Raw genomic sequence first — 15,681 nt, 5'->3', positions numbered from 1 at the left:
TGTATTTCCATTCTCTTTTTCAAACAAACAAAGGAAGTGATTCTATTTCCCTTTCTCATGCCTCAATTCCATTGTACCAAACAACACATAAGATTCAAATGTTATATTTAAATCTTAACCCTTGATTTAAATTTAAAGGTTAAGATCTTATCAACTTCACCTATAAAGTTCACTTGATCCTTGATCCTTTCAACTATTAGTCGTGAAAACAAAAGTAAACAAAAATATAAAAAAATCATTTAGCAAAGAACAAGAAGACTTTAACATGTGTCCCCACGAATCAACAATTAAAAAAGAAAACGATATTTATACAACAGTATTTAACTATCTACAACAAAAGTATAAATTTTAATTCACAGGAAACAACTAAATAATGCCGATTTTTTTATAGATGTATAAATATTGAATATCATTTCTCATTAAAAAAAAAACCCCAAAATGTAACCACTCCTCTTAAATTTTTATGTTGCTCTTCACTGTCACTATCTCTTTAATCTTGCCGTTCAAAAAGAGAGAGAAAAAAACTATCTCTGTAATCTTTCATTTCTTGAAGCTCTCACCAAAAATGTCTATAGAGAAACAAAAAAGCTTCTCTTACAAGCCCACAAAATTCTTCATTTTTTCATTAACAATTTCACTGTCAATAATTTTTCTAACAGTTTTTTCCATCTGGGTATTCAAGTCTGACCCATTTATCATAAATCAAGACACCCGTTTTCAGTTCACTCAAATTGAATCCACCTCTCTTAGTTTTGTACAAAAAGTCAACATAAGTCAAACCCATTTTACCAAATCCTTAAATTCATCAAAAAGGCACAAACTTTCTTATGATTTTGAAAAAAAGATTCAAAATCTTGATTCAAAAAATGTTGATGTTGTAAAAGGCACAAGCTTTTTGGTTCTTGATGTTAATAATAGTTCAGTTGCAAATTATGTGAATAAATCTGATTTAAAGAAAACAAATGGAAAAAAAGTTGGTGAAAAGGTGTGTGATGTGACAAAAGGGGAATGGATATATGATGATAGCTATCCTTTGTATACTGCTTTTTCATGTCCTTTTATAGATGAAGGTTTTAATTGTGAAGCTAATGGTAGATTGGATAAAGATTATATGAAGTGGAGGTGGAAGCCTCATGATTGTGACATCCCTAGGTACTATTTGTAATTATATATGCATATAAATTTTATTTATACTTTTAATTCAATGTTTAGTCCTTTTAGTCTTTTTGACTTGAAATGATTATATTGATTATGAATGAGTACTATAGTTGAAGTATTGATTGATTGAATGAGTTGGTTGTATATGTATAGATTTAATGCCACAAGCATGTTGGAATTGATTAGAGGAAAGAGACTAGTATTTGTTGGTGATTCAATCAATAGGAATCAATGGGAGTCCATGCTATGTTTGTTAATGAGTGGCATTAAAGATCCAAAGAGGGTCTATGAGACACATGGCCGGCGTATCACTAAAGAGAAGGGAAACTATTGCTTCAAATTTTTGGTAATTGTTTTATGATATAATAAATTTTTTTGTTGTTAATTTTATGAGTTTGACATGTGATTTTGATACTAGTTCTGTGCTATTTGGATTTTTAATTTCAGGATTATAAGTGTACAGTTGAGTTTTACGTGTCCCATTTTTTGGTTCATGAGGGCAAGGCAAGAGTGGGTAGGAAACGCTTGCAGACCTTGAGAATTGATACTGTCGACAGGGGTTCATCTAGATGGAGAGGAGCTGATGTTTTAATCTTTAACACCGCACATTGGTGGAGCCATTACAAAACAAAATCTGGGTGAGCTCACACTGTCTAAAACCTCGTAATAGTAATTTGTTATGAGAGATTCGGTTTCTATATTTGTTTGAAGTTAGGGTATTTCTATAAATGATTTCTAGGGGATGTAAAGCCCCTGGTATACGTCATCACATCACATAGTTTAGAGCAACAACAGAGGCATTAGTAAAGTCTCGACTACTTCGAAAACAAAGAGCTTAATGTAAACAAAAAACAAAAGTTCATTCGAGTCTTGTAGTAAATTATCCTCCAGTCCTGTTTTACCTATTACGTATCCCTTCGAGGCTTCGATCAACCTCATGACTCATTAGATGTACACGTAGAAACTAAGATACATTGTTAGGAATATGGATGGTTTGGTTTACTTTTAAATAAGTAACCTCGGTTTGACATTTTTCTAATCAAACCGCCTGAGTTTATGCTCGAAAAACCAGCCAGATCAACCTGAGATGGTTTGTTTGTCAGTCTGAGCCATTATATGTTATCATAGAAGTTATTGGTGATTAAAATATTTGAAAGAAACATATACATAATGTGGGGACAAAAACGATGCGGAGATAAATCTCTGCAACCTTAATGAAAATCTAACGTGTAGCTGACTACTTATGCATCTAAGATAAAAGATAAGAAACTATGACAACCCCATACAATGGTAAACATTATCAATTTGATGTAATCGTAACATTTGGCTTTTTATCTGAGGGATGAGTAGGATTGTAGGAAGAACAGTGCTTTTGAGACAGGCACCGGCGGCAAGGAAGAGATTGTGGGAGGAAGGAACATCGTTAATTGTCAACCAAGAGAGTAAGAAGATACTTTCTGATCTGGGTTTGTGAGATGATCTTTCCAGGAATCACTTAAGAATAATCAACAAGTTGATTAGTTTCTTTCTTCGATTCTTAAGTGATTTCTGGAAAGGTCATATCAGTTTGACTTCTAGCATAAGATACTACCTATGAAATGAGGATGAAGATAAAAAAGACTAGAAGATATTAATGATTCTATATAGTAGAATTGGCCGTTTGGTCCATTTTTTTTAATTTTATAAATTTTTAATGTAAAACATTATCTAAAGAAATAATTACATAATCCATGAAGATAAAATTATATGGACTTAAAAAGTCCCCAACTTGAAGAAAATGTAGCATATACTTATGCATCTAAGATAAAAATAGTTAAATATCACAACTCCATTTAAAGATGAAAATTATTAGATTGATGTAAATTAGCATGCTCTCTTGCGTTGAGTTACTAACTAAGGGTGAGTAAGAATATCAATGATTTGGAATTCGGCGTTGCAAGGAAGTGACCAGAGGTTCGGGAGGAGGAAACGCCGTTTAATGTCAACGAAGGAAGTGGGAAGTGTTTCTGATTGGGGTTTTACTTTTACATAATATGCAACGTACATGATGGGCGGGAATAAAAACACTGAAGGATATTTCTAAATAAAGTAAAAATTAAAGGTCAAGATAACGCATTTGCATGGCTCAAATCTTTACTTGTATCTCCATGTGCAATCAAAATCACCGTCATGGCGTCACATATATATTAAACTAAATATACACAAGATATATATGATCCAGCCTAAATGTCTTTTTTGACCATGATACTGCAAACTGAATCTGACAGTTTAGGAAGTTCCAAACAGGCCATTGTTACGAAGGGCCATCTGTAAGCAATATATCTAATACACAGGCATATGCAAAGTAATAGCCTTCTAGAATGCATCTCATGTTTTACCCAAGCCAGGACTGTGTGTATAATGCACTAGCTGCAAGTAACCGTTTACCAATGTTGTGAATATAGAAAACAATAGTAAGGGATACTTTATGATGGCATATCTGGTTATGTTATCTCTTTAACTCCCTTTCCACTTTTTCCGATGCTTTCCGAGTTTTGTTTCTTTACATTACTCTTAATTGTCTGCAGTATGACAATATCTTATGCTTCTAACAAAATCTAGTTTGAGCGTAATATCAGTTTTCATGAATTTTCTGCCCTAACTAAACATTTATAAGATGACTTATGTCAGATTCAAGTAATTCAACTTTTGAAACAGGTTTTTTCATCCTATAAACAGTTTTCACTTAAATTTTTCAAAGTGCATTAAAGTTTTATTAAACCTGACATAGAAGTCTCATTTTTCCTACCATACTTATTCTTTCCTTAATCGTGTTACACATTGGAATCATCATATTTAATTAAACTATACGACAATATTCTTGATATGAAGTTGTGGTAGAAACTTCATTTTCAAGCTTCCTGCTAATCCTCAAATATCAGATTGCATTTTTTAAAGTGCTTATAGATTATTGTGTTAAAAAAATGCTGTAAGCACTTTATGAGTATTTGGATGGAAAGGAAATATGTGAGTCTTTGCTTGTTCTACACTGAAATAGGCACTTTTTTAAGTATCACCAAAGGTGCGTATTTTGGAAGTGCTTATGCTTATTTTGAATGCCCTTACAAGACTAAACACTTCCAAAATACACAGATAGCAACCACAACTCCTTATATTTGACATTCTACTAATAAAACATGTTTATTGCATCATATTAAACATGTTCAGAAGGTTTTAACATTCATTCCTCACTTGAAGTCTCAAGTAATGCGTAAAACTCTTGTCTTGTTTTTTAGCCACGGTAGATACAGCTCGATTGTCTCCACCCCATAATAGTTCAGTTGGCATTACCTGTGTTAACTCCATATACTGCCACCCTTGATTGTCTTAGTATGCTTATCAACTTTCTATTGTAATGAACCAATCCATGTTTACCTCAAGCATTTCATCCATGTTGAGTAGAGTGATTTTCAACCAGTAACCTGACTGTTGTGATTAAGAGTCCTTCGTATTTCAAGTTCCTATTTCTGTTTGGAAACCTCTATAAGTGTTATCCCTCATGGACTACCTAAGAAAAGGCTTGCTTTCAAATTTCATGGAAGTCGGATGATTCTAGCTGTTGATGATTACGTTGATCAAATGTTAGTGTATCTCATATCATCTTCATACATGAGTTGAACAATCTAATCATAACTTTGTTTCTTAAGTCTTGATAATCAACATGCATGAGTTGAATACAAATCAGTATTTTGGGTGGTACGGTGTTTACCTTGATTTACTTGCAACAAAGGATTGTGCTCTTCGCTTGACAATCCACATCTTCTTCTTTTTTATTTGGTGTAAACCTTAGCTTCATCCTATACTCTTTATATATATATATATATCCCTTCTTTCCCTAGACATAACTGTTGTAAAATTTAGCTGCTAATATAGTAATATATACGTTAGAGTTAAGGAGTTTTGGATGGAGTTCTGAATCTTGTTAGATGCACTTTTAGAGGGTTTAATAATAGTTTTTCGACCCAGTCACCCAACACTTGCGAAGGGTTACACGAAATGTACGATCGGACAAGACTGAATCAGGCTCAAGTTTTTGGCAAGAAAAACTAGAGCACATAGACAAATTATTTAGAAATTGTGTTTTTTAGAGACCAAAATTATGTACATATAAAACATGAACAGCTGCACGTTTTACAACCATTGGTAAACAATGTGTCTTTTGATGCGAAACAATATGTTCACTACGGCATTACCTTTGGCATTTTGGTGTGGAAAATTCGTTGGTTCTATCTATACATACCATTTTGGAGTCGTGTTGCTGCCCCACCACCGCCCATAAGGTTTCTTTTCGTTGACTCGCCAATTAAATCAGCTTATATAGTTTTCAATCCGAACCTCCTTACCTGTATTAGAGCTTAACTTAAAATCTCCCCGGTCTCAGGTAAATAACAACTACATAAATAATTACTAAAATCACCAACAATAAGCAAATAAATGAAGAGCCCAGTTCCCACTGGTGTATCTCTCTGGTTAAGCGGACACCAAGTTTTAGGTTATTTATGCCACCTTCGCTAGTGTAGGATCAACTCTCATGGTTCTGCAGCATGCTTAAGGTTGTTTATAACTGGATTTCTTAGTTGCTTTTGAGGCGCTTAAACACCTTTAAGAAGTAAATTTTGAAAATTAGACAAAGCTAATACACAATTACTCCACTTCGATGATTATATATGTATCATAGAATACAATGATATGATGTTTACATCATTCAACTCATCTCTTTTGTTAGTATCATTTCATCTAACCATTAAGTTAGATAAATTTGAATGTTGATATTACCGAGTTCATCACTCTCTTTATGTTGCCAAAGACCTTGCAGCACATTCTAATGTCTACATGTACTGTGGCAGGTTGAATTACTATCAGGAAGGAAATAATGTTTTGCCTCATCTTGAAGCATCAATGGCTTTCAAGAAATCTATGCTAACATGGGCATCATGGGTCGATAAGTACATTAATCCAAGAAAAACGCAAGTTGTGTTTAGAAGCTCCGCTCCATCCCATTTCCGAGGAGGTGAGTGGAACGCTGGTGGTCACTGCAAAGAAGCTTCCAGACCTCTCAACCAAACGGCAACAATCAATAACTATCCCGAAAAAAATCTCATTGTTGAAGAAATCATTAAGCAAATGAGAACTCCTGTCAAGTTATTAAATATAACTTCTTTATCAGAATACAGAATTGATGGTCACCCATCAATTTATGGAAGAAAAGGCAGTAGTGCTTTGAAAGGTGAAGATTGCAGCCATTGGTGCCTACCTGGAGTTCCAGATATCTGGAATCAGCTCTTGTATATTCATCTGCAGTGTAAAGCTGGAAACAGGTATGTACAATGACTCTTTTTCTTTCATTTTAACGTATGATTACATCTTTTGTTTGTAACTCTAGTAATCGGTGCAATCTGTATAGTCATTTTTTTTGAACAAGTAGGACTGGTCTCATGTAGCAAGTTATAATTAGCTCAGAATTATTCAATGTCAAACATTTGATAGCTAAAATGGCCAGTTATACGCTGATAACAAGGGTACAGATCTTGCAAATGACAAGAACTCAATTTTGTTCCTTGTATCACTGTAGTCTCAAAAACAGTAAAGAATATAATTATCCAAGAAAGCGTACACTTTCTCAAACTGATAACTAGTTCAACCTAACCTAAGATGACCTCAAACTAAGAAAGAAAAGAGTGTCTATGGGTGAGGTGGTGGCTTTTTGGACCGAGCTTGAACCAAAGGGCCTTTTTCTGGATCATTAGGTTCTGGCTTTTTTGAGCAAGCACGAAGAGGAACAGAAGGGCCTTCTTCTGGATCATTGGGTTCTGGCTTTTTCGAGTGAGCGCTAGGAGGAACGGAAGGGCCTTTATCGGCATCATTGAGGTTGCGAGCCCATAAGGGTGCTTGTTCAGGTTGGTAACGGTAGTCATAGAAGAGCTCTGAACCAGCTTGTATACGCTGTTTGGCAAATATGCCAACGTGATGATCACCTCTCACCTTGATTATCTGCACATACCGACTTTTTCAGATACCAAATAGATTGGAGCTGGGTGTATTATGACCAAAGAAAGAACATGTATACCTTGGGTTCACAGTTAGGTTTTGCTGAGTGGTTGGCAAATTTTAGTTTGTTTCCTATGCGACTAGCGTCAATGACATACTGCATCACATAAACAAGTTACTGTGAGATTCAAATCTTAAGTTTAGTAACTCGTGAACTTCCAATAGGAAATGTAGGCAGCAAACAGAACCTTCAATATATGTGTATCGACTAATAAGGCTATTGCAAACAGAACCAAATGAACAAACAAATAAAATTGCTCGCCTCATCATTCAAGTTGAATAGGAAAGATGAGTTGTTGCGATCATATTGTTTGCCTCGCCAATCTGCTTCTTCATGCGAGATGAGTTCGCCAGTATACTCTCCCAGATAGTCATCTTTCTCGACGTTGTCCTATAGACAAGAAATTGTTAAAACTTTTGTTTAAAGAGATCAAGATAAACTCAACAAGATAGAAAAAGAGAGGCTCGTATTTGTAGTACCCATGTAAAAGCTCCCCAACCAGCAACACTAGATATTCCCAGTAGAATCTGAGTACGACAAAATACATCATGATGGAACTTTCTATAATATAGTGTTATAAAGGGAAAATAGGAATGTTGAGGAAATAGAGTGTTGATATTCCTCACTCTTTTATGTTGTCCTTGAAGAATCCTCATGTTACCACATTGATCTTCTTCTTCACCACTACCAAAACTGAAAGCATATGTAGATGTATATGCAAAAGATATTATTACAGTTAATATATGACAAATCTCAAAGCCAAAAATAGGGGAAATGATGAGTAGTCAAGAAGTAAATAGTAATCTGCAGGCCAATTAGGAATTCTATGCTAAGAAATAAACATGTATTGTATATTATGATATATTCTAGCCTTGAGCAATGTCTCAGATGCCAATGCGTTCCTGTATTAAGGCCAGACCATATAATTAATGGTACTTGACGGATTACAGAAATGTACAAGAACCAATATGTCGAATTCATCTACCTTGATGTCGGAGAAAGCCGTAACCCGTGTTAAGAGAAGTGGCATGATTGATACATATGTCTAACATGGGCGAGATTTAGGAGGTGAAGGATGTTGTAAGTGACACTTTTTTACACCTTGATGCATCTTTTTAAAGCGTGCTCTAACAATTACTAGTGGAGCAATTACCATTCCATCAAGGTGTAAAATAGACAACATCCACATATCAACACCACACCAAAATCACTCCTTTTTTAAAAAAAATGATTCCATTCAATAGGTAAATTTCCTGTTTATTGGACACCCCCCCCCCCCCCCCTTTTCACCTTCTGGCTGATGTGATAACATGTCTAGACGGTAACTTATATATCACGTGAGCAAAAACATCGCAAATATATCATTCGATACAAGTATTGAAAGTTTCATACAATCAATGATTTAAATTAGATATATACAATAGACTTTCAATTAAAGATGAATACATATTGAAACATTTATGCTCTCTAAGGGCGTGTTTGGACAAAGTTGTTTGAGCTGGAGCTAGCAATAGAGGCTTTCTTTTTCAAGATTCATACTTATTTTTAGAGGTTTTTCAAGCTTTTGGGAGCTAAGCTTTTTTTTCCTTTGTGAACACCATACCCAAACATAGGTTTTCTTTCAATAAGAAAGCTTCAAGTCCGAAAAGCTACTTGAAAAAGGAAAGGGGCTTGGTTTTATACACAAATTACCAACTTTTTTTTTTATCTATTTTTTAGTACACTTAAATGATTTTTGATTGTAACTTTACTTGACTATCTTAATATTAATAAAACATAGTTGTTTTAATATTCAATTGTCCAATCTCATTGCTAAGTTTTTCAATTGAGAAGCATAGGTTACCTATATCGTACTTTCATCTCTAAAACTCACTACAATATATTAAATTTAATCTAAGCCTAGGTTACCTAAAGTTGAACTTTCCTATCTAAAGAAACTCTATAAAATCTTAAAAATTTAATTTATATAAGATAAAATAAGATTGAATATAGTATAGGTACACAACATTTTTATTTCATTCTTAAGATATCATAGCTGATTGAAGATGGAGAGTAAGATTGAAGGATGTATATGCATGTTGCATGCATAAAATATCACTATGCATAAAAAATCTAAATATTTGAACGTTGTTATCTTAACATATTTGTGTATATATATAAAACTGAAACCTTGTCTGCTAAATATATGACATTTCAAGCAACATGAAACACACACACACACACACATAGTGACTCATGTGTCAAGTTAATTTCATACATGTGACTATTTATAACTTATACATGCATATGCTAAAGGGGCATAACGATTAAGTTTGATATCATGATAAACACAACCTAATTTGTGGCTAGTTCAAAAACCTAAAACTAATCCTATACTTATCTTGGCATTTACCGGTGGCTCAGTTAGCAGTTAACCTTTATAGTGACAACGAAGTATATTAGTAGCTATATAAACAACCCATAAGATACATGACCACTTTTAAGGTGGCTTAGTGGACCGATGACATGATTTTTGCATAAGTGGTCTTAGGTTTGTCCTCATTATGTAACTTCTTTGGATGGCTAGTGAAAAGGGTTAGGAAATAGTCATTGGATACCGGAGAATTCTGGCTAGGCCACATACATTTGAGTCAAAAGACTCGTTTTTCCCGGATAACTTTGACAAAAAAAATCTTATATGTTTAACCGTAGTAAGAACATAAGTTTAAGCAGGGTGATGTTTTTTTAGTTTATATGAGAAAGTTAAGGTGTTAAAAGTACACACTTATTATTATTTTATATTTTTCCTAGCTCTACATGACTTATTTGCAAGTGACAATACATTTTCTTTCCTTTGGTGCACATAATGTATGTTTACACCTTTGATATTACTTTTTAAGCAACATGGTTAAGGATTTTTTTTGTGGCCCATGTGTTTGGTTATAACTTATATTATATAAGTGATGTTGTTATATGAACCATTGTCTTTAAGTAGTAAGCTTTTAAACAAAGCACATATTGCACCAATTTAGAGACATAAATAACGAAGGCCGGAGTTCGGTTTAATGCCCGATTCTAAAAGGTTTTGCTAAGATTGTTCCACACATGTAACCTATTAGGCACCATTTGTACATATACATCCATATGTATTCTCTATACCTACTTAACCATGACTACTTTGTTTTTGTTCTAGACCGGTTAAACTTAAATGCTGGATTATTTACACAAGTTGCTTGAGAATTTCGCAATATAAATTACAATATCATAATAAATCACATATTTACATGCTATATGCTGTCTATTATTAATATAAGATATTTATTTGTATATTAAGTGCAAACATGACTTGTAAGAAACATGTACATAAACATCATTATTATTAAATCGAGGGTTAAGTGCGCACCATAATGTAACTAACTAAGCACGAAGTGTTATAGTGTGCACGAACTAACCAGATCTCTATTGTATGCACAAACTTAATAAATATGTTCAAATCATGTAGCTAACTATGGTTGACCAATCAAAAACCTGCACATGACGGCTCATATGGGGTGCCACGTTACCACGTATACCATGCTACATCGTCTGAACATATTTGCTAAGCTCGTGCATAAAATAGAGGTTCTTGTTAGTTCGTGCACACTATAACATTTCGTGCATAGTTAGTTAAATTATGGCGCACTTATCCCTTGAATCAATAACTAGGTATCATTTTCTCATATATTTTTTCAAGTCAAATTAAGCTCAAGCTCAATCTTGACCTCAAGCTTAGGTATTTAAGTAAAGTTATGAGTTGAGTTCCTTTATTCAAATACTCTTACTTTTACCCCTACCATTCAAATTAGAAATGTATTATCTCTTATATTTACTCTATGTATGTGTATGTATATTTAGTTACCCATAATTGAGCCAAACTAAAAGGTATTACTTGCATTAATATTTCACTTGATTGATATAATTATAATTATTTAAAAGACAATATGTTGAGTCATCTCTAGCTTATAAGTGATGATTCGTTCATGAGTTCAAGCTTGAAAAGTCTCGATTTATATCCATCCAATTCCCGAGCTTCCAATATTAAGGGTACGACAAGCCTTTTGGAAGAGTTTCGTATAGACTTAATTACACCGTACCTAAACATAACAGACACTAATTATAGTTAATCTCTTGAGCTGTTTGGTTTCGCCCCCTTAAGTGCTTTCTTAAGGAACTCTACCCTAACTAACCTGATTTTAGATGGTATTACTATTAAGTATTAACCTTTTCTATCTCAATGTCATTCTAGTTTTTCGTTAATCCCCATTAGTTTGTTACTTTGACATTCCATGCCTACTTACAAATTGAGCCGTAGGGACTATCACATAGCTGATAACAACTCAACTTTGTTATACTTTTTAACTTAGTGCTCACCCATGACCATAAAACTTAATAATGAATCTCAAAGTTGACGTTTTCTTTGTTCTCTTTCTATCCTTTGTAACACATGTAGTAAATGAAAATAAAGCCAATCAACGATAACATAATAAACATATATGAGTTAGAAGGTGCAGAAGTGTCCAAAGCAAAATGTACGGTGCATTTAAGGCATTATTAATGTAATAGGTTTGTGCTAACACAAGAAAAGGTTCTCCACAAGTTTCCTATATAATAGGGTATTCGGTAAGAACACTTTAAGAACCGTCTTTTATGGAAACCATATATATTACCTCACACAACAATTTCGACATACATCTGGGTCACATTCACGCTCTGCAGCAAAGCAAGGGCATTGCTTGTTTCTGCACTGATTCTTTAAACAATAGCATCCCCTATGCCGATTCTTGCAGCCTTTTGGGCATCTACAAGATCATATTATGCACCAGAATCAGTAATCGTTTTGGACCAATATGTGTGTTATTTATGTATATCCTAGACTTTATTTGATCAATAAAGTTATTCTGCTACATACCCGCAATACTTCTCACAGCAAATAGAATTACTTAGGCAGGGACAATCCTTTCCACACACCGACTTGCATTCACATGGATTGTATTGCTTATGTAGATGTTCAGGAGACAATTTTTTCTTTCCTTTATTCTTCTTCTGAAGTGATTCTAACGTTGACATAATTTCTGACTCCTGAAATAGCACAGAACAAGGAACAAAAAATTGACTTTGGTATATATATATTTTAATATATGCGGAGTTTATGAAATACATCTAATAAATATAGAGGTGAATGGGTTTCCAGAATCTTCAACCAACACAAACTTGAATAAAAAACCTTATGATTAACTTCAGTTGAAGACACCTCTGCTCCTCCCTCATTCATATAGTTGTATACTTCTATGCAGGATTTCAATCCATTCATTAAGTTCCTTGTTATAAGGCAACTGCAAGTCATAACGTTTTATAAAAAAAAGTTATACATAATAGTTTGTCTTTTAACGACAAATGAAGGGCAGCAGACTTGAAATTTACCTGTTTCTTCCATACATTTCCAGTCCCTTCAAGTATAGATCTTTCTCAAGATGCCTCCAAACGACATCTTGCTTGCTACTTTCCTTGACTGAATCTGTTAATACACAGGAGAAAAGAACAACTGCATCAGACTCATAGTCATATTTGGCATTTTAATCAACATCGTAAGAAACATGTATTCCCATGTATTCTTTGAAAAATGCCGTCAATCTCACCTAAATCAGTGCCAGTGGAGAAACCCTCATATGGACCTTCGTTTGAAGTTTTAGTGTTACTTGAACCACCTCTTTCCGGATACTTCGCTGTTGCCTGTACCCAAGTCAGAAGAATTATGATAAAATAATCATTTGAAGAAATAAAACAATATTTTGGAGTACAAGACGATGATATAATGGATATATATAGGTACTAGTTAAAGTGTGACACAGAAAGTGCGAAGGATGTTGCACTTTTTGCAGTCTGGTGCTCCTTGGTTTACTCTTTGATGCACATGTAGTAAGTGCCTCAGGTGCAAAAGTGAAAGTATAAAAACTAGGTGCATTTGGCACTTGATGGACCCTTTGCTTCTGAACTCATTCCTATATATATATGTGTGTGTATATATATAATCATTCATCACTATTATCAAGCAATAATCAACATAGCAACTCTGCCCTATTTTAGATTTTTCCATTTCTGATTTACCTTAGGCATATATATTAGCTACCAAAATAAATCAGGCAAAATGTGTGTCTTACTCACTAATACAGGAAATAAAAATCAAATAGTCTAATGAGATGCCATACTATCTTGTAACACTGATTTTCGCATGGTTCCTCATTTTCTTCTTCCAGAGGTTCAACGTGACGCTTTAATCGTTCAGCCTGCCAATGATGCTAATGAACATTAGCAAGTGCAGCCTGTAGCAACAGTAATATACACTCCTAACAATTCTAAAGGAGGAAATTCTTACGGGAGTGATTACAGGCTGGTGAATGCCATGAATACGGCAATCAAATATCTACAAAGAGTGATTATATGGTTAGCCAAATCTAGTAAAACAGTCCTGAGATGAGAAAACAAATAACTACAAGTACCAAACATCGTCGGCAGAACAAAGCATTAAAGGTATCTAAGCAACCGTCAAGGCTTTTATCCAGAAGCTTGCCCTTGTCATCTCTATCCTCTGGGGGAGCAGGCACATTTGAGTTTAGTGCTTCTTCATCCTGTTCCTTGAGCATCATAAAAGCCTCCTGCATCATAGGGAAAGAATATTCTAATGCAATCCTAGAGAATATAGTAAAAATTTGAATTTGATGATAGAAAATCGAGTCTCTAACTAAAATATAGAGGAGCAACGTATTTACATAGATCTCAGAAGCAGTTCCGCCGATGTGCTTTTGCAAGGTTTTAATAACTTCATCGCTTGGTTCGTATTTTTGGCTAACCTTTCTGCAAATATGATAACATTTAAAGCCAAAGATTTGTTTTTGGACTGATGATAGTATGTATCAGATATAACCATATATTCAAGGTAAGAAAATAAGCAAGTAAAATCTTTGTTTAATATTGTGCCAAATTTGAAAGTTGTACAGCTAACTTGAACAAATAACAACAAAATACAAATATAGTCAAGAAAAGAAGTTATAACCTTGTTCATTTTGTTTCCATTTTTGTCTTAGGTGATTTTACCTTATAATAAGCATTTCTCCATCAGAGAATTCATGTTTTGTTTCGACTGGTGTATTAGTCTCTTCATTATCATCATTGACGACCACAGCCTTACCACCAAATTTGTCATGAACTATACGGCGTTTCCCTATGACTGATTGATCTTCAGCCATTTTGCGGTTTCTGTACCATGTTGAAAAGAATATCTTAATCAAAGACAATTAAAGAATGTGACAGAAAGTCACATATCACATATAAAAGGACTAATAAGGTGGGGAAAATGTAATATGAAATAAAGCACCTGTCCGAAAATACCCAAGTAGTATAACGAGGTATCTTCTCAACCTTTGGAAGTGTAGCTGTTACATGGATGGTTGGTCCTTGATCCATAGGTGATCGTATTATGCCAACGGGATTTTTCATCCTATATAAAAGCATGTTTCCCGAGCCACTCTTGCTCTTAGACGAATCTTCAGCTCTTGACATTGCTAACGCAGCGTGATGAGCCACATTCCTCTCTACCGTCATCTTGTTCTTCATGATTCTTTCCTGTTCAATAGGTATTTTTGATGGTCATTTGCACATCTAGATGACATACAACAAACTACTCTAAAACAAGGGATCAACTCACTTGAACACTAGCAACCCTTTCTTCTTCAACATGTTCTTTCTGTTGACCGATTTCGGTTTCAACCTCTGCTAAATCGGCCTCCATTTGTTCTCCTTGCAATTCCTGTCATTATGGAGAAAAGGGAATAGCGATTCAACGAGTATTATACAAGTGTAATCCGTAAATTATTATGTTTAGCTAGAACAAAAGGTGAACAATCTAAGACAAAGCAAAACATAATTTGAAGATTTTTTTTTTTGTTTTTTATTATTATTTTTTTAATAGTACAGGTGACTGTTTAGATAAAGCTCTTAAATATAGTTGTATACCATTTTTAGAAAACAAAATGCATTTCCTACTATTCCAAAATTAGAGATACACTTAACTATTAGAATAGAGAAACATGGAGACATGAATTCGGTAGATTATATGGAGAGATTGAGCTCATTATTTCAAGTATAAACTCGTATTCGTTCTAGATTTCCTTCACATGTAAGATATGCAGTGAAGGATATTAGCAAGTGTCTAGCTGTGAAGTCCATACAGGAAATAAATCCTTTAGGGCTTCAACATTTTAGACTACTTACCATAACTTCAAGTTAAAAGGACGAGGAATAGTAGAAAAATTAACGGTCGCTAACGATCTCGAAATTTTGTTTCGGATATCGTTATTGTCAAGTGTTATCATAATTGCGGTAATTGCTTTGTAAATGAAAGGACTATAGAAGGTGGTTTG

General features: G+C 34.1%; 1 protein-coding gene across 3 annotated transcripts; it reads left to right on the top strand.

The window, feature by feature from the left end:
• The first annotated feature begins 492 nt into the window (after positions 1–492).
• On the top strand, positions 493–14,264 carry LOC122608700 (protein trichome birefringence-like 6). Of its 3 annotated transcripts, none has more exons than XM_043781793.1 (5): positions 493–1,152; positions 1,312–1,504; positions 1,606–1,796; positions 6,045–6,515; positions 13,519–14,264. In XM_043781793.1, the coding sequence occupies exons 1-5, from the start codon at positions 566–568 to the stop codon at positions 13,529–13,531; spliced, it is 1,455 nt and encodes a 484-aa protein (XP_043637728.1). In that variant the 5' UTR covers positions 493–565; the 3' UTR covers positions 13,532–14,264. The 3 variants fall into 3 exon arrangements, with proteins under 3 accessions (XP_043637728.1, XP_043637726.1, XP_043637727.1); XM_043781791.1 differs by lacking the exon at positions 13,519–14,264 and adding an exon at positions 12,794–13,349; XM_043781792.1 differs by lacking the exon at positions 13,519–14,264 and adding an exon at positions 6,945–7,964.
• The last annotated feature ends 1,417 nt before the right edge of the window (positions 14,265–15,681 follow it).

Source organism: Erigeron canadensis, chromosome 7, assembly GCF_010389155.1.
Source record: "Erigeron canadensis isolate Cc75 chromosome 7, C_canadensis_v1, whole genome shotgun sequence".
NCBI lineage: Eukaryota > Viridiplantae > Streptophyta > Magnoliopsida > Asterales > Asteraceae > Erigeron > Erigeron canadensis.
The sequence above is the reverse complement of the archived record's forward strand: the minus strand, read 5'-3'. Positions and strand labels throughout refer to the sequence as shown.

What these genes read in the sequence shown, in the direction of transcription:
- LOC122608700 (XM_043781791.1), top strand. Translation starts at nt 566, where the DNA reads ATGTCTATAGAGAAACAAAAAAGCTTCTCTTACAAGCCCACAAAATTC. An exon ending in CATTACAAAACAAAATCTGG is followed by an intron (nt 1,797 to 6,044) that starts GTGAGCTCACAC and finishes GTACTGTGGCAG; the next exon opens with GTTGAATTACTATCAGGAAG. An exon ending in CAGTGTAAAGCTGGAAACAG is followed by an intron (nt 6,516 to 12,793) that starts GTATGTACAATG and finishes GTTAATACACAG; the next exon opens with GAGAAAAGAACAACTGCATC.